Source organism: Nymphaea colorata, chromosome 14, assembly GCF_008831285.2.
Source record: "Nymphaea colorata isolate Beijing-Zhang1983 chromosome 14, ASM883128v2, whole genome shotgun sequence".
NCBI classification, from domain to species: domain Eukaryota; kingdom Viridiplantae; phylum Streptophyta; class Magnoliopsida; order Nymphaeales; family Nymphaeaceae; genus Nymphaea; species Nymphaea colorata.
Window position 1 is genome coordinate 1015036 of NC_045151.1, and position 22524 is coordinate 1037559.

General features: G+C 38.8%; 1 protein-coding gene across 1 annotated transcript; it reads right to left on the reverse strand.

The window, feature by feature from the left end:
• Nucleotides 1-985: 985 nt before the first annotated feature.
• LOC116267631 (uncharacterized) lies at nucleotides 986-22499 on the reverse strand. Its single transcript, XM_050075254.1, has 12 exons — nucleotides 22451-22499; nucleotides 19505-19617; nucleotides 19259-19369; nucleotides 18436-18505; nucleotides 17856-17911; nucleotides 15187-15237; nucleotides 5259-5363; nucleotides 5086-5130; nucleotides 3943-4096; nucleotides 3187-3395; nucleotides 2630-2710; nucleotides 986-1244 (listed from the first exon to the last, which is right to left on the reverse strand). The coding sequence occupies exons 1-12, from the start codon at nucleotides 22497-22499 to the stop codon at nucleotides 1068-1070; spliced, it is 1221 nt and encodes a 406-aa protein (XP_049931211.1). The 3' UTR covers nucleotides 986-1067.
• Between the last annotated feature and the right edge of the window lie 25 nt (nucleotides 22500-22524).

A 22524-nucleotide genomic window follows, 5' to 3' on the forward strand; every position in this document is an offset into this window, starting at 1 on the left:
TTGGCAATTTGGTTCATCCATACGGGCTGATAGGAACTGATATGGAAAACCTGACTCAGACCAGCAATGGGTTAGATTTGGTTAACTACTGGAAACCATTCTCATCTGAGCACTGGTCTGTAAAATTGTATGAGATGCGTCCTTTTCAAAATCCCTGTATGGAGTGCCCCAAGTTTATCTTGTGGCCAAGAAGAAGTTATTACATTTTGGTAAGGAGATCCACAAAATTCAAATGAGTTTCCATGTGAAAGAATAAATTGACAACCAAAGATGACACAGAAGTGAAAAAAAACGAAGAACCTAGAACCACCAATCTGGTCAAGATATGTCGATGTCTCAGTTGTGTAATTTTGAAGAATGATACAGCCTGTTTTTTTCTTGTGACAATTTCAAAATAGCTTCTAATTAATTTTAAATAATCAAAGCATCAGAAAAAAGGAAACTAGCCAAAAAAAAGAAAAAAATCGTAGCAGCTTGCCACCCTTTCGACGAAAGCGCATGCAAAAGTTGCATATTGCACCAATATTGATTTCATTAAAAAAAATTCAACTCCTGGCGCCACATTACCCCAATGCTCTGAATCAGCCCGTGGGGAACTTCTTCAATCATATGACAGATTTGGTTTCCTTGGATTTAAACGCCTCCTTTTCATTTTGTAATATTAAAGATCTAAACTAAAATTATCAAAGAATATTGATTCTAAAGTGAAGTTGCATGAAGTCATGAACCTTTTTTGTCCCTATACGTACGGTACTTTATGGTTTGAAATACTGAAGATCTAAATTGAAATTCTCAAACAATAATGATTCTGCAACGAAGTTGCAAAAATCTGTCTTACGCCCAGGGCCGGCCCGGACCCAGCCCGATAGCCCGGTACCCGACCCGAACCCGGCCCAGGCTCGGCCCGTTGGGCCGCTCAGCCTGACCCGGCCCCGGCCGGGCCCGACCTCTTGACCCCCCTTTCCCTGCCCTCTTGAATGAAACCATTTTCCTTTTCTATATATACAAATTACAATAGTGACAACGATGGATGATCAAAATTGTTCAACTTAATACAGAATCAGTAACTAATCATCCTCCACATCAAGCCCACCGATGCGCTGTCGTCTTCTATCGAAAACGGCACGGAAAGACTCCTGCTCTGCACGGATATGCTCAAGAAACATAGTTCGCCTCTTTGACTCCCCGGAACTACCATGGTCACTCTCACTTGCAGTTTCTTCTTCAGGTAATGGATTGGAGTCCTTTCAAATGAACACCACCACGAAGTGAGCAAAAGGGTACAGCTAGCATAAAGAAAAATTTACCGTGGAATTCACGTGACGTGAGTGAGAACTAGTTAATGTGTCCTATCGCCTACCGACATAAGTGAAGGAGCAACCTATGTCAACTTCACGTTTGGTTTGCTTCCAAACGACCCTTAGCAGATGGTCAAAACAAAAATGCAATGTTTTTATTGTTTCTGGCAAACTGCAATTAAATTCAGGTTCAAATTAGCATGTCAATGGAGATCATGCAGAAATGAATAAACCATATGTTTATCCAGACTCCAATATGTTAAAACAAGCCAAGAAACGCTGAGATGCAGGTTCTTTATAGTTGGACATGGCATGACTTGAATAAGGGCAAGCAGACTGACCGTCCAAAGCATGCTTCTTTGTTTATGATATGAGCTCAATCAATGGAATATTAACACCCATTGTGGATAAGCAGCAAATAAGAGAGGTGAAACTCAATCGGCTAAAAAATAAAAAACAGCAGAATCTCTTGGCAACCAGCAGAGACAGCAATAGCCATACCTCCAAAAAAAAAAAAAAAAAAAAAGAGCGTGAGAACTGCAAAAAACAAGTAAAGCCAGACAAAATACGGAATCGCTGCTTTACAGACAGCAGTACTGGCTTGAGATGCGCATAGGCAGTTCCTGTCTGACATGAACTCAGATCAAGTCATCACCAGTTTGTGTCACCCAGTAACTTGGACCACAACTCAACCAGATCAAGAACTCCTGTTGTCAGGTCACTTAATAAGGTGAAATGGATGGCGATCTGAACTTATTTATCTGATACACCATAATGTAATTTTAGATTTATCTTTCCTCGGACTCTGCTCAGAGGGGAAAAGACATCTGTTCCATTTCTATACATCCCAGTTTTAAGTTTTATACCATGAATCTTCTGTTCCTTGTGGATGCAACTGGAGACAATATTCTGTCCCCACAATAACTAAAACCAAGCATCTTTTTCTACTCCAAAGCATAAGAAACATAATTAGCGGGGCTTTAAAGCATAACCCAACACAAAATTAGCCGCTTACAATCTTAAAGGATAACTTGAACTTCCTAGTACCAAAGACACAAGAAGATAGACTTGAGACTAAATTCTTGAGTCTTATTCAAGTTCATATCAGCTCTAACTGAACACTTGTACTTTTCCTTGAGCAAATTGTCCTTCATCTAATGAATAAAAACAGGATAGGAAATACAGATACTCCTCTTATATAGAAATGCAACAATACTTTAAGATGCTCAAAGATAATAATAGACAAAGATACTGAAAACAAAAATAATGGGTTTGATTAACATGCATGTTGTTTACTATGGTTAAAAGAATATGACGAACAGATCACTCACCAAATTGTAACCCGCTCCAGGTCCAATTATCAGAGACTTAGACTTCTTTCCAACTCCTATAGCAAAGCCACTCCGTCCTTCCTGCACAAGCAAGAATCTGCTAAGCAAAAAACCATGCAACTGGTAACTGTGAATGCAGGTGAACAAGTGCCAGTTGATGCAGGACTCATGATTGCCAGTTGTAACATGGGCATACCTAAAAGGCACAAGCTATGTAACATTGCCCCACTTTCATATTCTAAGTCATATAAAAATGGATACGACACAAGGGGAAGTTGAGGTGCCCCACTGGCATAGCCTACCAGCAGAAGACAATGCAACATGTAGAGGATGCAGACACAAAAGAGAAACAAAAAAAATGTCAGTAATATGTGTACATGCAAGTGACGCAGAGAAATCCACGACATTGCCAAATAAAAAAAATGCCACTGCCCACTGAATTATGCACATGTTTTCATGTAGAAATTCATTCTTATGAAGCATGATGCTTCTGCAGAAAAGAGAAATCGAGAGAATCTCACCACAAAATTAAGACCAGCTGGGATCAAATGACTTACATGATCACCCCAACGGACGGATTTATCTCCCTTGCCATATGCCTGTATCAGTCCAGAGAGTGCAGTCTGAGACGTATTCTTAGGTGGTTTTACCACATCAGCAACCTCATCCATATTCGTGGACCATTTACTTTTCTCTGTTTCTTTAACTTCTTTTAACGAGTCAGAAATTTCAGCTTGCCACCTCTGCCCAATTCCAGACTGATGCCCTAAGAAAACCAACAAAAGCAATCACACAAGAATAAGATGCAAACCATTATTCATCCCACAGAGATGCAAACCAAGGCAGAAGGAAAGTACAGCATGGCAAAAGAGAGGAAGAATGAGAAACAGGAAGAAGGGATAGTTTGTGGTAAAACAATGCATACCCTCAATGCACCTTCTCATTTTAAAAACATTTCCACATGATTGATCAGCTTTCCCTTCACAAAATATAAATATAATTTCCCAACAATGGAACTAAAATATATTTAGGAATATGAACCTATATAACCACTATGTACCCCAGCAGTTAGAAAAAGAAAAACGAAAGAAAAAAAAAAACCACACACTTGACGAGGGAGAGGATTCCCAACCTTTTATTAACAGGCCAAAGAAAAAACGAAAACACACAGAGTACAGTAGATTTATACAACCAGCCCAACAAATGGGCTTACAGAATTCCAAAGAAAAAAGGCAACTGCCCCAAATTTTGCAATTATCAGTGAAAGCCGAGTCAGAAGATTTATTCTAAAAGGTTACGAAAAGGATATGTACTTTCATATTCATAATCTGGTGATGGGGAATCAGGATTCTGTATAAATTTCTCATCGTTCTTCAAAAGGGGTTCTTCCATACTGCAGTCCACTTCCTCCATATCCATCTCCACTTGTAAGCAAGACATTATCATGGACAGGTGTACTTTCTTGCACTACTAACAAAAGAAACAAGGCTATTTGGAGAAAAATGACAAGGTTCAGATAAAGCAGAACAATCAGCATAGGATTTTTGTGGAGAAAGGTCAAGCTAAAAATACATCTATACATGTAATGAAAACAGTATGTTATGCTTCATTAACAAAAATCAGTCATACATGTAAAACATTCCATATATCATATCATGGATGATATCAAACGTTCAAAGCCCAAACCATACTCGTCAATATCCCAATCATTCGGTTGTTACTGACAAGAGTGTTCTAAACGAACAACTAGCAAGTCAGACTAGTCAGCCATTTAACTTAGTCTATCTTTCCCACCTAGTTAGTTGGAAAGTACTGAAGGAAACATTAATTAGTTAGTAATGGAACCTCAGCAAGATGTCTCCGCTTATATGTATGTGTATATCGCATATGCACATGTACATACAGCACACACACACACACACAGAGGTACTAACAAAGGCAAAAGAAAAAGTCTTAACGAATGCACCTAAGGCCCAAAAGCTTAACTAATCAATTAATGGTCCTGAAACCATGGCCCAGCCAACAAGGATTAGCCGATAGCCGATAGTCCCCAACTAGTCGCTAGGTTGACAGTTGTTCATCAGGAGACATCCACCACCTAGGAATGTACAAAATACTCTAACCTAAACTTGGTGGAAATTGAGAAAGAAAAAAAGGAATGTAAAATCATCATTATTCCCAACACTTACCACCAGCCACTGAAATACCAAGTTCACCTTTCCTCTTACTCAAGTACAGAGGCATGAAAAATAATGTGTGAAAAAGAAAACACAATCAAAGAACATCAAATGGGTAGTAGTAGTAAACAGAGCACATTGACGGAAAAAGCGTACTTTCATGGTACAAATGGAAAAAGCACATTTTCAGACAATATATCAACCAATATAACTTTTTTGTCATAACAACATGGATGAAATAAGCACACGTTTTCTCATCTCTAAAACAGAAATAATTACCTCTGCAATCCCTTGGTCATTCAGATCATCATCGTGGAATAGCCACTGCAATAAAAAATGAAAAGGGAAGGTTACTAGATGATCTAATCATGTAGCTGAAGACAACTGCAGCACCATTGATGATCAGGTTAGTAAATGCCAATGGAATAAATGATGCGAGCACCAGCGCAGACCTGGGTATTTAGTTGTAGATATAAAGGGGGAGTGTGTTCCCATTTATTTGCCATTTTCTGAATGTCCTCAGAAGTAAAGCCATGCACATTCCTAGCCGCACATCCCTAATTTGGCATAAACCAACATATTGTAAAGGAGAACTACAACATGTTAACGCAAAGATGTGCTCAGTTTACATTTGTAAGCATCAAAAGTGGAAAGTGAATAATATTTATGTTTGGCATCAGATGGATAAGAAGAACAATAGAGTTCAGGACTTAGGGAAGAAAAAGACAAGGGTAAGGCCTGCATATATGAACATAAAATACTAGCATCATGAGCTACACCTTTTTCTAACTACATCAAAACAGAGAGGCTCTCAGTGGTGCTAATATCAAAATCTTTAAGCCTTTAATACTTGCAAAAACAACAGAAGGTCTCAGGATATTCTGAAGATCTAGTTCCTTTGAGAAACCCAAGAAAATATATCTAAAGAAAATCATAATACGTTGAAATATTTCCAGTCAAATACCCCTTCTATGCTGTAGGTTACAACGGTACCACGTATAAGTGGTAACATGAATGAATCACGTTGAGCTTGCAAAAATATCAAAGCTACAAGAAACCACCCTCAAGTTTTTCATAACTTTGCAACACAAATATTTCCATTGAAAACAAAAAGCGAGATTTTAAGATAAATCTCCATTAGTCCATATAATACTTGAATTAGTGGAAACACAATAGACATCAATCTTGCATCTAATGCGCCCGCTCCCCCCTTCATAACTTTGCAACACAAATATTTCCATTGAAAACTGTTGACGGATCTTGATGTATGGGTCCGGGTCTGGATCCGATCCATTGTGTCCTAGTTAGGGCATACTTATACCATTGTAAACTCTAATCTTGTGAGTTAATGAAGTTTCTAAGAGAGAGAGAGTATGGCGGCTAGTGGGCACCAGACCTCCTTACCCGTGGTTTTTTTCCCTCTAGTTGAGGGTTTTTCCACGTTACATCTGTGTTTGATCTTTGGTTCTTGTGCATCTATTATTTCTACATGGTATCAGAGCTAGCGAGCTTGGAAAATTTTTTTTAGGGTTGTGAAGTTCCAACCCTGGACCACTTGCTGCTGCCACTGCTCCTGTCGCCGCTGCCGCCGCCCGGCTGCATCGCCTGAGACCCTCTGCTCTTTCGCCGCGGCCATCTATCATTGCTGCTCCTTTGCCGCCCGTGCCCTAGTCGTGCACGTGCCCTAGCCCGTGCCCTAGATCTGTCGTTCTACTCCAATGCCGCTGATTGCTCCAGCGTCGCCCGACCAGGCTCCAGCGCCGTCCGACCAGATCCCAGCGTCTCTGCATCGTCTACTGCCCTCTGAGCCACCTGACTTGATCCTTGCTATCGGTGACTCTAAGGTGCGCTGTTCTCAGGGGTTGCAGTCAGCAGTGTGTAGTTGGTGATCATGGCCGACTCGTCTTCCTCCTCCACAGTCCATACCGATCAGCCTGATGTTGGGACCGTGAGAACTGATAATGTACCGGTTCAAGTTACCACCATTTGACTTACCAAGGAGAATTATCTATGATGGTCTGCTGCAATTATTATGGGGATCACTGGTCGAGGACGAATTACCTATGTGAATGGTAGAAAGGTCGAACATGTTGTGGATAGTATGGCTTGGGATACATGGTTTCTTGAGAACAACCAGGTTAATTCAGTGTCTTCAGATATTCAACCCCTTATTCTTCGTAAGAAGACTGCGAGGGATATGTGGATTATTTTGGAGCAGATGTATGGTCAAAAGAAAAGAAAAGTCCGTGTATATCAACTAATGAAGGACGTGTATGCTCTGCGCCAAGGGGACCTCTCGGCCGCAGATTTCTACGCAGCATTAAAATCTAAGTGGGAGGATCTTGACTACCATTCTGATCTTACATGGAGTTCTCCTCAAGACCAGACGCAGTATATGGCCAAGGAATGGGAGAATAGGGTATTCCTTTTCTTAGCTGGACTGAACGATGAGTTTGAAAATATAAGGAGTCAAATTCTTAGCTTTGAGGAATCCTTCAGTATTGAAGATGTTTATTCTCGTGTTGAAGCTGAAGAGCAGAGGAGACTGATCACAAGTGGGAGAAAGGAGGATCTCATGTCTCACAATAAACGGTCTGCCTTCGTTAGTCGTATCTCTGTGGGAACTACCCGTTCTTCCCGTAAATGTACTCACTGCAAGAAACTTGGTCATATTGTGGACTTTTGTTGGGACCTGCATCCAGAGAAGAAGAATAGTAGGGGGCGGTCTTCTAGTGGGAAGAAGCCTATTTCTTATGCAACGAATCCTAGTGATGGTAAAGTTTTTATTTCTGCAGAACAGATTCGTGAGTTGTGCACATATTTGAGCCAGATTGATGTTGGTCAGACACGTCAGATGAGGTGAAGGTCAATCAGGCACTAGCTGTTTCAGGTGAACAAGGTACTTCTTGCATGGGAGAGTGGATTGTTGATAACGGTGCCACTCATCACATGACTGGCAACCCCAAACTCTTTCATGACTACAAGCTTCTTTGTTGAACAATTTTTTAGTGCATGGTGCATTGCATGTTCCCCATCTTCCCTTAAATCTTTTATCTGAGCAAGATTACCAAGGAACTCAACTGTGAACTTATATTTTCTGAAAAACGTTGTGTTTTGCAGAACTTGGTGATAGGAAAGAAGATTGAGATTGGTTTTGTGTATGATGGGTTATATCGGCTTCCTATACGCGTTGCCACAGCCCTTATGTCAGCAATTAGCAGGACAGAGAAGAAGAAGGAAGAGTGTCGTCAGTTATTTTTATATTGGCATGAACACCTTGCTCATCTCCCTTTTGGGATTTTGAAACAATTGTTCCCTGAATTATGTTCCAGTTTAAACATTTCCATGTTATCTTGTGATGTGTGTCAGTTTGCGAAGCATGTTAGAGCTTCGTATCCAATTTCAAATAGTCGTGCTAATAAAGCTTTCTCTTTTATTCATTATGATGTGTGGGGCCCTTCAGGCATTCATTCTCGTGGTGGTTTTCAATACTTTATGACTTTCATAGATGACTATTCCAGATGTACTTTTGTTTATCTGTTGAAAGACCATAGCGAAGTGCATCATATTATAGAAACCTTCATCCTCCTAGTGGAAAACCAGTATGGTGAGTCTGTCAAGACATTTCGGTCTGATAATGCTCGTGAGTATATGTGTCTTACTGTCGATGAATTCCTTCGAAAGAGGGGGATTGTTCATGAGACATCATGTAGTTATACTGTAACGCGCGGCGTTTGGGGCGAATCGGGTCGGGTCCAGATCCGGACCCGAACCCAAACTCGTGAGGAGCCCGACGTGAGGGCCCTTCTCCCTCGCATCTCCCTTTTCTTCCTCGTCGCCTTCTTTCTTCTGTTTCGCCCGTGTGAGACCAGGAGGAGGACGAGGGAGCAGTGGCGACGCTGGAGCCGGCGGAGGAAGGAACGGCGGCGGCGGCGCCGGTGTCGGCATTTGGGTAAGCCCTCAACCTCTCCCTAACTCTTCCTTCTTCTCCTCCTCCCTCTCCCACTGTCTCTCGTCTCCCCTCTCCACCGAACGACTCTTCCCTCTCCCACTGTCTCTCATCTCCCCTCTCCACCGAACGACTCTCCTCACTCTCCACCGTCTCTCTCTCCTCTCACGTGCTCTCACCCTCACTGCCTTCGTTTTCCTTTTTTTTTGTATGGCAGACCCCTCCCTTGAGGCCCCTTTTCACTGATTTTGATTTTATTATGGGTTTGGTCGTTTTGCAGCTAGGGGAAACGTATTCTTCCCCTCATAGCAGCGACTAGGTGGTGGAGTCTTGGCATGGTTTTTGCCGTTTGGAGATCGTTTGAGCGCTTGGGGTGGCTGTCGAAGGCGTTGCAACAATTTGGACTTTTGATTTGGGGTGAGCTAGATCTAATCAAGCCCAAACTATTGAATATTATCGATTAGAGCATGTATAATTACTGCTTGAGCATACTAGAGTTTAGAATTGATGATTTGGGACACATGTTAGAGATTTTGTTTTTGGGGAAAGTAGGATTATGTTGGAGAAGCGTTGATTCATGGCTATAATGATCATTTGCGCATGATGGGTTAACTTTTGAAACAATAGGGAAGCATGGTAAAATTTGAGATGTTGTGGGGAAGATTTAGAACCGTTGTTGCGAGCACGTGGCGCATGCTTTTGTGAATGAATGTATTTTGGCGTTATTTAGGGGGAATACGTATATTGGATGTATCTTTGGGGTAGACGCTTTAACTATAGAAAGCATTTAAGAAGTGTTAAGGATGAACTGATTGAAGCATTGTGTTTTGACGTTGGTGGCATGCAACGGCAAGAGGTTGGGAAGTGGCCTATTGGAGAGCTTGTAGGTCGACACTACTCATCGACACCCTCTTGAGGCGATGACACGCGCCTCAATGCTTTTGTTTTGTACTTGCTTGGAATGTGTTGATAACTAGTAGAAATCTTATCTTTTGTTTATGTTTTCAGGTGCATCGGGCATGTCCCGTCGACCTTGAGCTACCTGATTCGAAGTTCAATGCATTTTGAAGAGTGTTGTGAGCGCGCCACAGATATGGCGACATTCCAGGCAAATCCCTGCCTGGGCAAGTGAATGATTGTGTGTTCCTAGGATCATGGGATCCTAGGATTTGTGATGTGAATTGATTGATTGTTCCGTGAATGAATGTGTGTATGCATGTACATGAATTGATATAGGATATGAATTGTTTTTGAAAGGCTTATAGTAATTGTTTTGGAAATGTTACGCATTTGCATATGCATGCTAGAATTGATAACTGTTTAGGACAGATGAGGCGGGGTATCGAGTCGAGTGTCTCCTCGACCCCCAATTGTGCATTAGAAAGCATCCTAGAATGATAACTGCATAGGACAGCTACGAGCCCACCACAGATTGAGACTACTCTCTGTGGTTTGGCTAAGTTTTCAAAGATGTGATTGTTAAGATGATGAATGTGAATGTTATGTTTATTGAATACCCATTGCCGCGGGCAATGATGCAAATGACAGAGGGTAGTTGTACCCATATGTTATGACGGCTAGCCAAAACTGTTGTGGTTATGTGTAACCCTCGTGTGGAGGCAATTGGAGGTGTGGGTTCACTCGTGAAGTGAACCAACCTCATGAGCTAGCCAGTTAATTGTGTTTGTGCAAGTATAAGTATAAGAATGAAAGAATAAGAGATGAGAGGCCAGTGGAATGTGACTAGGTGTTTGGAAGTTGTCCCGCTTTCGCCACTGGTCTCGCCTGTTCGGAGCGCAGGCGGTGCAAGGCCCCAGGGTACTGTTGTGTGATGTGCTTGGAGCGTAGGCTCCCGCCTTCCCAACTTGGGTGTCCTAGGGAAGACTGAGTATCTCTCCTTGGAATTCACACATCCATGGATGAGTGCTCTACCGCTGCAGTGGATAGATGGATCCATACTGTTCTGGGCCACCACGGGGGTTGTCTCTCGGCTGTGGGCCGCCCGCGGTGTGCACGTGTCTTTGTTTGCACCCACAGAAACTGTAAATTCACTGATGGTAATGAAACTGAAATGTATGTGATTGAAATGTACAGGATTGTTGTGCGTGTGACTGTTGTGCTTATGAATGCAAGTGACATGTTTGAGGATGCCTTGCATGTGATCGAAATTATGTTATTGTAGCCATTGAGTGGCCTCTGCATGTCGTGTCCTGACACGACATAATGATAGATTGTTCTGATGTTTGATTGTATAATTGAGCCCTACCTAAGTGGGTTTGGACTTTTCCTGGCTTGTTGTCATACTGTGAAGGCTAAGCCTTCAGTTGTTTCTCTTTTCAGGTTTTGGCGGACCCGGGGCAGCAAGCTGAGCAGATGGCTACACTCACGTCCTACTGAGGAGGTTTTGGTTTTGGTTTTTGTAGTGCCGGCACGTCGGGTTTTGGTTTTACTGATGCCTTGTTTTTTATTAGGCATCGATGTTGTGATTTTGGGGCATTTTTGGTCAAATGTACAGCTAAACTGAAAGGCTATATAAAATGGAAAGCTTGCCCCATTGTTTTGAATTGCTTGGCTCATTTCTTTTTGAACTGATGTGTAGTCACACCTCAATGTTGGAGTTTAGAAAAAAAAATGGTTGTGTCAAAAGGTCGGAGTGTGACATATACTCCTCTTCAAAATGGAGTTGCTGAGAGAAAAAACTGTCAGTAGCTTTACTGTTCCAAAGGAATCTTCCAAAATATTATTGGGGAGATGCAGTCATTACTAGTGCCTATTTGATTAATTGCATACCTAGTCGAGTGCTAAATGGTCGTACACCTTACTCCATGCTTCCAGGGAGTAGCCGACCTTTCCACCTCCCTCTTCAGTTCTTTGGATGTGTGTGTTTCATTCATAATCACAGCCCGAATGTAAAAAAACTTGACCCCAAATCAATTAAGGGAATATTTCTTGGGTATTCTCCTACTCAAAAGGGGTATAAATGTCTAGATCCCACCACTGGTCGTGTTCACATTACCAAGGATGTCACATTATTGGAACATGTCTCTTATTTTGGTGAGAATTCTCTTCAGGGGGAGAAGTCAATGTCTAAGGAAGAGTATTCTCTAAGTCAGGACATTCAGTTTACAAATTTTCTAAATTACGGGTGTGAAGAGAATCCATCTGTCGATGTGCTTGGAAAAGAAGAAGATGAGACATCTATTGAGGTACATGAACAGGGAAAGGAGAGAGAGTGTCCTATGGAGACAGAGAAAGAATGCAATCGTCTGTTCGGGCAGGTGTATTCTAGGAGGAGAGTTTGTACTGACAAGGTGATTGATAGTGAGAAGCCCACTCCGAATCTCAATCATACTTCTTCCTTGGATGACCCAAGTCATGCTCAGAAGCAACCTGTTGAGAGAGAAAGTCAAACAGAAAATGAAAATGATGATCTTCCCATTGCCCTAAGAAATGGTGTCAGGTCATGTACCCAACACCCTATTGGTAACTTTGTATCTTATCCTAGATTGAGCACTGACTACAAATGTTTTGTATCCTCTTTGTTTGTGGCTGTGATTCCCAGGAGTGTTACAGAGGCTCAGAGTGACCCCAAGTGGACTCATGCTATACAAGAAAAGATGGAGGCCTTAGACAGAAATCAGACATGGAAGGTGGTAGAGATTCCTGAAACAGCTCATTTGGTGGGGTCAAAGTGGGTCTACACCATTAAGTACAAACCAGATGGGAACATTGAGAGGTACAAAGCACGTCTGGTGGCCAAAGGGTTCAGTCAGAAATATGAGATTGACTACTTAGAGACGTTTGCCTCAGTTACGAAGATGAAGACTGTTAGGGTTATCATTTCTTTGGCCGTACTGAAGGGTTGGAAATGTGCCAACTCAATGTTAAAAATGTCTTTCTCAACGGAGATCTCAAAGAGGAAGTATATATGTGTATGCCCCCGGGTTTTGAGAAACCTGGAAAATGCTGTAAACTGAAGAAGGCTTTGTATGGGCTCAAACTGTCTCCTCGAGCATGGTTTGAACGTCTCAGACTTGTTATGAAGAAGCATGGTTACAAACAAGAAAATGGAGATCATACTCTCTTTGTAAAGAGGATAGAGGGTAAAGTTACTCTACTGCTGGTTTATGTTGATGATATGATTGTTATAGGTGATGATGAAAAAGAGATCGCAAGATTAAAGGGTTTACTATCGACTGAATTTGATCTCAAGGATGTTGGCAAGCTAAAGTATTTCCTTGGTATTGAAATTGCCATATCAGGTACAACTCTTGTGTTTAATCAAAGGAAGTATACCTTGGATTTACTGAATGAGACAGAAAAACTGGGATGCAGACCAGCTTCTACTCCTTTGGATGTTGGGCACAAACTCGGTAGCAAGGATGGAGAACTTTTGTGTGAAGAAGCTAAAGGGAGATATCAACGGCTAGTTAGTAAATTGATATACCTCACTCTGACTAGATCAGATATCACCTTTGTTGTAAATGTGATGAGTCAGTTTATGCATGCACCTACGGATGTGCACTTAAAGGCTGTAGATAGAATCCTGTGCTACTTGAAGAAGAATCCTGACAAGGGAATTCTATATGTAAAACAAAGATCTATAGAAATTGAAGGGTATTCTGATGCAGACTGGGCATGCTGTGTTGACACCAGGAGATCTACTTTAAGGTACTGCATTTACTTGGGGGGAAATCTAGCTGTTTGGAGAAGCAAGAGACAAGATGTCTGCTCCCGCTCAAGTGCAGAGGCTGAATATCGGGCAGTTGTTACTGGAGTATCAGAGTTGTTGTGGCTAAAGATCTTGCTGACTGATATTGGGATAGAGATTGAAGGGCCTATGAGGATGTATTGTGACAACAAGTCTGCTATTAACTTGGCTAACAATCCAGTGCTTCATGATCGAACAAAGCATGTTGAGATTGACTGTCACTTCATTAGAGAAAGAATTGATACCAAGGAGTTAACATTACCACACATGAAGTCTGAAGACCAAACTGTTGATATTCTAACTAAAGCTTTACATGTAACTCCATTTGAGAGAAATGTATCCAAGTTGGGCATGTTTGATATGTATGCCCAACTTGAGGGGGAGTGTTGACGGATCTTGATGTATGGGTCCGGGTCTGGACTCGATCCATTATGTCCTAGTTTGGGCATACTTATACCATTGTAAACCCTAATCTTATGAGTTAATGAAGTTTCTAAGAGAGAGAGAGTCTGGCGGCTAGTGGGCACCAGTCCTCCTTACCCGTGGTTTTTTCCCTCTAGTTGAGGGTTTTTCCACGTTACATCTGTGTTCGAACTTTGGTTCTTGTGCATCTATTATTTCTACAAAAAAAATGCAATTAGATAAATCTCCATTAATCCACATAATACTTGAATTAGTGGAAACACAATTAGACATCAACCTTTCATCTAATGTTCCCGTTCCCCCCACCCCCCAAACAGTTCAACCTGTCAATACTCTGATCAAACGGACTACCATTTCGGCTCTATAAATTTCATATAAAAGATGTCAATACTCTGATCAAACGGACTACCATTTCGGCTCTATAAATTTCATATAAAAGAACATCATGACCTGAGTGTAGTCTATACAGTTTATGCATTGAATGACAGTATGACCTGATATTCTAAATTTCTAACCCCAGAATACATTCTGATAATCAAACTTCATTCAAAATAGCTATCTATCATGAGAAAATCAAGCAAAGACAAATCAAAGAACCACTTTATTGAGAAAAAGGGGAACAATAAAGATAAACAGACTCAGGTTCTCAAGATGAGAAACAAGAAACATTTATAGATAGGCTCCAGAAGGCATGCCATGAAGTTAGGAGAAGCATGGTATCCACGATACAAATCAGAAAGTGAGAAATGTTTATGAGTAGGCTCTGAAAGGCATGTCAGTTGATGATTAGCATGGTATTCATGACAGAAGACATAAATGACTTGAGAGGCTGATAATGAGAGACTTTGATTATAACTATGCTCATATATTGACACCATCAGGTGGTGCTTTTTCTAATACGAAGATCATTGTTGGCTCAACATAAATTAGAAAATACCACTTTGAGATGTCAATGTTTTTATGTTCACTACATAGGGAATACCACCTTCCAATGGCATGTTAGTAATATCAGCAAAAAAGTGACTTTATTATGTTAACCATAGAGAGGTATTTCTTATACAAGGAATTTGTTTTGCCCCTTAAATCAAAGATTCAGTAACCCCTGTCAGCAATAACCAATGTAATAAACTATTCCTTGTTATCCTTTCCTTAAAGCACCTAACTTCAGGATGAGGAAAAACCAGTCCAATCAACCATAAGAACTATGAATATGATCAATATCTACAATGTAAGAACCGTATAAGCATTCTCAATTTAATCAGAATGCAATATAGGACAATGTGACAAAAAAACTCACCGCAATGTCTCTGTAAGTCGCCTCAAGAATGTAAACTTCATACCCCGACCTCTATCACATTAAAAAGGAAAGCATGAGCCCAAGGAGCCAAACACACTAGAAGAGCCTTAGAGAACCTAAAATATTGTAGACTTAGCCTACCCATGAGAAATTGACAATCACATTAGAAATACGGCATAAGGAAGAAGAAAAACAAAAAGAAGCAAAGGTGCTAGAGCACCCAGTAGTGAATCTAGTAGAAAGACAAGAGGTAGAACAATAAATAGGTTTTGTAACAGAGCATGGAGCACCAATGGTAGGTTGAGTGCTTCCACCATAATTAGAAGATTTTTTTTTTTCTAATACTACTTCAGGTTGTCAACCTAAGACGGCTATGACTACCAAATATTTGGTATAAAAAATAAATAATGCAATTGGGAGGTGGTTTCAACTTAAAGATATTATGTTTTTGAAATTTGTATTTTGTTTTGTACTTTTAATGATGTGACGAAAGAGATCAGACCTAAGAATGTTTTGTGGTTAATCATGGATGATGCAACAAAACGTAAAGTTGTGTATAGAATGCTGGCTTCAGAGTATGGGCATTCTTTTGGACTCCATAATCTACTCATTGCCACAATCTTATGCTCAAGGATCATGGTGAGATGGATGAGATGAAATCAATTGTTAAACAAAGCCAAGAGATTACAAAAGATTCACAATTATCCTGATGTGTTAGGTTTGATGAGAAAATATACACATGGGGTTGACTGATCTGACCTTCACAAACTAGATTTGCTACAATTGTTTGCAGACATTTTTAAGTCCCAAATGGATTCTCCATCCACAAGCTCATAAGAGAAAATCAAGGGAAGTTGTGAACATTGTGTTGGACAGTTGAATCATGTTTTAATTACTGAAAGTCATGATACCCTTATTAAAGTTTTAAGATCGGTAGATACTGAAGAAAAGCCTGCCATGGGGTACCTGAACCTCTATGAAGTTATGGAGCAGCAAAGGGAAAATTAAGGAGCACTTCAAGGAAAAGAAGTTGCATATGGCCACATAAAATATTACAGTTATGAGGTGGACTGGGCAACTTTATCATGCCCTTCATGCAGCAGCATATTACTTCAATATTATGTTGAGGTATTCTGGAAAATTTAAAATGGATAGAGAGGAGAACAAAAGTTTACTAGACTGCATTGAGAAATTAGTCATTGAACCTATTGTGCAATGAAAATATATGTTAATTGTCAAGGTGACATGGGAAGAAGTGCAGTCTCTTGAAACAAAACCACAACTTGTCAAGGTATTATAGACACAATTTATCTTTCATAATTGTCATTCAGTAACTGTATTTATTGTTTCTCATAATGTTTTATTTATATTTACATATATGGTGGAATAGGTTTGTGATTGACTGCCCAAACCTTAAAGATTTCACAATCAAATTCCTCAGTTAGACGTACAATGCAAGTGCATATGAAACAAATGAGAGTATTTTCCAACAAATCAATACTAAAAAAAGAAAAAGACTATAACATAAAAGAGCTGAATGACCTTGTTTATGCTGCATATAATATGTGTGAAATGAGATAAAGGTAGTAAGTTATTGTAAACCCATTAATCTACACTTGCTTTTTAATATATATTGAGTTATTAGAAAAAACTTCAAGAAAAAAGCATAAGGCAAGTTGAATAAGGGCCTGCCACCAAAGACCGAATAGACCTGCTCAAAGGAAGATCTTTAGTGATTTGATATCAAAGGAGCAGAGAAAGTTTATACTTACGCCAGAAAATATGTTGAATTTGAAGCAGACGGTAAAAATGAAGATCAAAACAAAGATGATCAACAAACAGATTCTCATTTGTCTTTTTATTTGAATAAGTTTGTTTCCTGATGTAGAAGACTAAGCTTTTTTTTTATGGGTTTTGACTTTATTTGATTTATGCATGCCAAAAATTGATGAGTAGTCACTTCAATACTTATGCTTCACATGCTTTTTATAAAACACATTCTTCTTGATTTGTTCTATTTTTGTACAATTTTTCCTATTTTTATAATTTTTTGAAATTTTGAACATTAAAAAAATTAAATTTATAAATGTTTTGTGACATATCTAGCTATTGACCCAACTGATATGGGTTACGTTATGTGCTTTAAAACATTTATTCTAACAATGAAACAGACAGCTATAAGCATCATTGGCTATACTTAGTCTGACTTCAGAATCCCAGTTTCTTAATATCAGAGTCCACTAGTTGGTTTCCACTCCACACAAGGAGAGTAGCCTCAAGGCAGAAGGTTTTGAATCCATTTATTACAATAATAAATGGTGGTATTCCAACCAACATGTTATTTTGCATAAACAACAAAAGCCAAGACCCATATTTTCACATGCATACAAGTACTGAGTACGAGATACTGTGAAGACCTTGTGGAGATGCCATAGTCATGCTTTGAAGCAGACGACCATAAAAAGGCATATGATATCTATTTGTATCATTAGGTTTTACTCTTAACAATTTGTCCAAGGAACTACTAATATGCAAGTTTTAAACACAAGTGCAAAGTGAAGATTCACAAGAACAACAGAACCTGTTATCAGTCAAAAACAAGAAAAAGTGACAACAGAAAGCCATGAAAGTACTTACTAAGGTTGTCAAAACAGAGAAAAAGGTTATACCTTTGCAGGTGCCAAAAATTGAGCAAAATCAGCTAACCACAGATTTCCGTCATCCACTAAGAAAAGGACACATTCCACCAACAAATGGGTCAATTGTCGAACAGCACTGCATCTGTGGTTAGTGAAACTGAAGCGGCATGAAGACACCGCATTTTGCTATCCTAAACCATGCTAGAAGTATTCAACTTACCAATCAAAAGCAGCTAAAGTAACAAAAGAACCTATCACAATTTCATGGATCTACCCTTAATCGTAGCTAGTTTAGCTAACAATTACAAGTTACAAAGGGGTAACTTTTAATACCCATTCCAAGCAAGTGACCGAAATCCAAATACAGTATGGGCAAGCAAATGTATTCAAGGCAAACATAGCAAATGAAATGAAATGAAAAAAGGTACTTTCCACAAGAATGCATTTACATTTGAAAAGTATAACATTTCACAAAATATATGACGAATTTCAATTAATACTCACACAAGAGCCAAATCTACCAGGAAAAAATGCCGAACCAGAATCAAAATAAAAAATCAAGAAATAATACAATTCATCTCATAATGCAAATTTAACCAAAAACTCATACCAATCACAAACTTGAAAATTCCATCCTCTAGTGTCTTCTTAAACGCTTTCAACATGCTTGCTCGATAGGCCTACCATAGAATAACAAAATAATGATATATAGAAGGTTCAGTGCATTTAAATTTTGCAACTATGATAATTTTCATGGCCAAGACAAACTCTATGTTTCCCAGACCATCAGCAAACTTTTTGGTCTTGACTCTGAATCTCTGATCAACATACAAAATCTTTGGTGCCATTTGTAGAACCCAAATGTTAGGAGAATGCTTTGAAGTATGCAGAACAGTTCAATGCCATTATTTCACTCTGACTTTTCAGACACATACAGTCTCAAAATAAAAAGTTTCAAATTTTCATCTATAAAGCAAAAGAATGAACATCGATACATCATAGAAGTACTAAAGAATCAGAACTTTCCCCAACAAATTTTCAAAATATAGAAAAATAAATCCAAAATGAAGGATCAACATTGTGAATTGTCTAACTGTATTTAAAGGACCATACCAAAGAAAAAACAAAACTAATCAAATTTTCCACAAGACTAAGAAACTTTGGTTTTTCCAACATCAATTTTGCAACTGATATCTTGTGAAAACAAATACAGAAACAGTTTCATATGCTACTTGAGTCAAAAAGCTGACAAGTGGATTCATGTTTATGCAAAGATAAGAGAATAGCAAATTCTGGAAAAGTGCAATGACATCAGAAAGAGGCAATGATAAAAAACATGTATCCCATGACAATGTCCGTAAAACAAAATTTGGAAGATGATGGAAGTTCCAAATGCAGTTCTTATAATGTAAAAAAGCATTCCAAAATGCTACCTCCTCCATTTCTGGCTCATAACAGTACTCCATTACTTTCTTTGTGATGGTCCGCTTCCCCTTGGCAGCTCCAGAAGTTTTGGAACTTTCGCTCTCCTCAACCTGTTTCAGCTACTTTTTCAATCTCCAGAAAATATCAATGCTCTTGAAACTCAGACAGTGAGCATACAATAAGATGCCATGCAAGGGATAAGCAAATATTGACTGAAATTAGCAAGCACAATACACTATATTCAAAGAATAAACCTTTTCAACTTCAGTCATGAAGTAATCATCCATGGAATGGATTTGTAGTGCATTGCCACCATTTGAAACCTCTAAATCACTTAATGCCTTTACCAAGTAACTTTTACCACTTCCTGAAAACAATAAGTATTAATTTGTCTTATCTTTCTGGAACCAGTAAGAGACCAAAGAAAATAAACAAAATGATAAAATCATAAAAGTATAATCCCAACACAAAGATAACACCACGTCACCAACCCATCTGTTAGAGGTAGAATTCCACTGGAAACAAGAATAGTAGAATCATAGAGGCAATCAGCATTCAATTCATTGCTAACATGGTCCAAAAAGTACCCTTAAATAGCAAAAAAACACAAATTATGATGTGTATGAGTTAGACAAACAAGATATAGATGTGATATAATAGCCAAAAAGTTATATCATCAGTTGTTTCAACTTTCATGGTCACTATTGTGAATCAACAAGTGACAACCTAGGAAGAAAAGAAGAAGGTAGTGAGGAATTTGGAAACATAATAAGAGTAACATTACAAATGTTAATGTAGTGTGAAATGAAGTTGCAGATTATACCTCTTTACTGGGGAAGACGGTAAACAGTGTTTCCCCTATCATGCACATAGTTAAATAAAAAATTGAAAAATCTTCACAAGTATGTAAAATGTACACGGATACCTTGTGTTTGAAACATTTAAACCTGACCCAGGCATTTCCTTCAATACTTCTTAATACCCGTGTAACTCTCTCTCTCTCTCTCTCACACACACACACACACACACAAATGTCTCCACTGCTGTAACCTCTTTTTCCATGAACACATAGAGCATCCGTTACCAAAAGAGATTTCAGAGGCCATCTAATACAGATTACAGCCTTGTTGAACTGTACAAACTAAAAAGCTTAACAATATGAAGATAATAGATTATAATGCAAGAACACTAAGTATTATTTGGTTTTGTATGAGTTTATTCCCTCTACCTTCTCCCAAACCATTTGCATCTGTAACAACCTTCCCCCCCTCCCTCCCTTTCCCCCCCCCAAAAAAAAAAAAGAGCACATGCGCACACACACATTGGGAAATAAAAAATGAAGGAAGAAAAGCTCCTCAAATCTTTCCTTCTGAAACCTTCCATGCCCTCTGACGTTAATATAAAGACTAACAACTCCTGCTATCAAAACCATAAAAAAGAACCATCATTCGGTCCTTAACAGAACACTATGTGCATAGTGTTCTTGCATTAACAATATGAAGAATATAGATTATAATGCAAGAACACTATGCATTGAAGAATAAGAGTTTCCAAATGGTACAAACTAGTGCTTACAGCATCCCAGAATATTAGACAAAAATTGCAACATCTAAAAAGCCATAAAAATTAGGTTTTAAAAGAATCGGATACAATTCAGATATAGATCAAACTTTGTCCAGTAAAAATCAGGTATCAGCTGAAATTGGATCGTGATTCAAAACCAAATGCACAAAATTTCAAACCAAATTTAAGCCTAAATGTGCGAAAGACTAGACACTAGTGTGAGGTGGGAACTCAGGTAAATCCAAGTTAGTTATTTCAAGATTAATTTTTCGCTTGTTCCAACAACCAACACAGTGTGCTAGTGGCCAACATTTGTTGACCAGGTGAGCATCTTATTTCAGGCCCCTGTATGCATTTTTATATGAATGGTGAAGTTCAGATGTCTACAAACCATAGTCATAAATAACGTTTTCGGAGTTTTAAATAGCGAGGTTTTTCTCGAGTATAATACGATAAACTTGAAAAAATGGAATGGAGGGGGAAGGAGAATAAAATAAGTGAGAAACTAATAACACAAACCAATGTTATCTGTATCGTATAAGTCGAAGAAACCTATGCGATACACGTTCGACACGCGATACACGCGTGCGTATCGTAACCGTATCACAGATGATGATGAAGAAAATGAAGATGATGATGCAAATGACGATTGACGAGGATTATTGTTGAGTCATGATAATTATATGTTTTGACTTTTGAACTTATGAATTGTGATGTAATCGATTTCTCTTTGGATGCTTATTATTATTTTGAATGTTTGATTTTTTTATTTTGGAATGTGTTGTTCATACTTCATACTTTATATAAATCGATGTTCCTTTAAATACATTTTTCTTGATTGTTACTTGTTTTTTTCATTTTTTATGATTTTTAATATTTTAAAAAAATTAAAAAATTAATTTTACGATACGTTACGATACAACGGTCAGCCCGACCGACACGCGATACGCTACGTCTTTGATAACATTGACACAAACATCAAAAGATAAGTAAATTTGCAACAAATAAAAAATAGAAACTGAAAAAAAAAAACTGTTTGACTTTGGCATTAAAAAATGAAAAAAAAGTCGGAAAAAAAGTTTTTTTCTATTTTTTACGTTTTTTTAAAACAAACATGTTCTTTTAAGTTTTAAACGGCAATTTAATTTATCGCAAAACAACCAAATGCAGTCCTACATCCATTGGTAAACTGAAATCAGATCTCATGTTCAATGGGACGTTCATTTCTTTGCACAAAATCCAAGAAAACAATACAGACCAGCCAGATACCCAGACTACTTATATATTCCTATCAGACACTACTCAAACTCTAAAAAAATTGAAGTATTGATGCTAAAAATGTTAGCTTTGTAGACATACTACAAAACAGCTTATCATTCAAAAAAAAAGTGCCACAAAAAATGATAAGGTTTTAAGCCCCAAAATTACAGGCGCCACAAGGAAGTTTACGATAGTCAAGGCACACTAACTTGTCCTTCACCAAATGTTATTTTGCATCTGTGACAAATAAAAGCAAAAAAAGTTATTCCAGCACCTATGACAATCTTGCAACTAAATATCATTGAACAATGCAAAAAGGAGTAACCAGTAAGCCCTACTTTGAGTTCTACAAAATAAAGCAACATAAAACTTGTTACCAGGAAGACCGCGAAGTTTGATAACTATATGATCAGGATCGGGTCCCATGAGCGAGTCCACCAATCCACCAAGC

Bases quoted from the DNA above. Each gene is read 5' to 3' on its own strand.
- LOC116267631 (XM_050075254.1), bottom strand. From the start codon at position 22,499: ATGGGACCCGATCCTGATCATATAGTTATCAAACTTCGCGGTCTTCCT. The intron at 19,370-19,504 runs GTTTATTCTTTG...TTGAAAAAGTAG, and splicing joins TCATGACTGAAGTTGAAAAG to CTGAAACAGGTTGAGGAGAG. The intron at 4,097-5,085 runs GTAATTATTTCT...TTTTGTTAGTAG, and splicing joins ATGACCAAGGGATTGCAGAG to TGCAAGAAAGTACACCTGTC.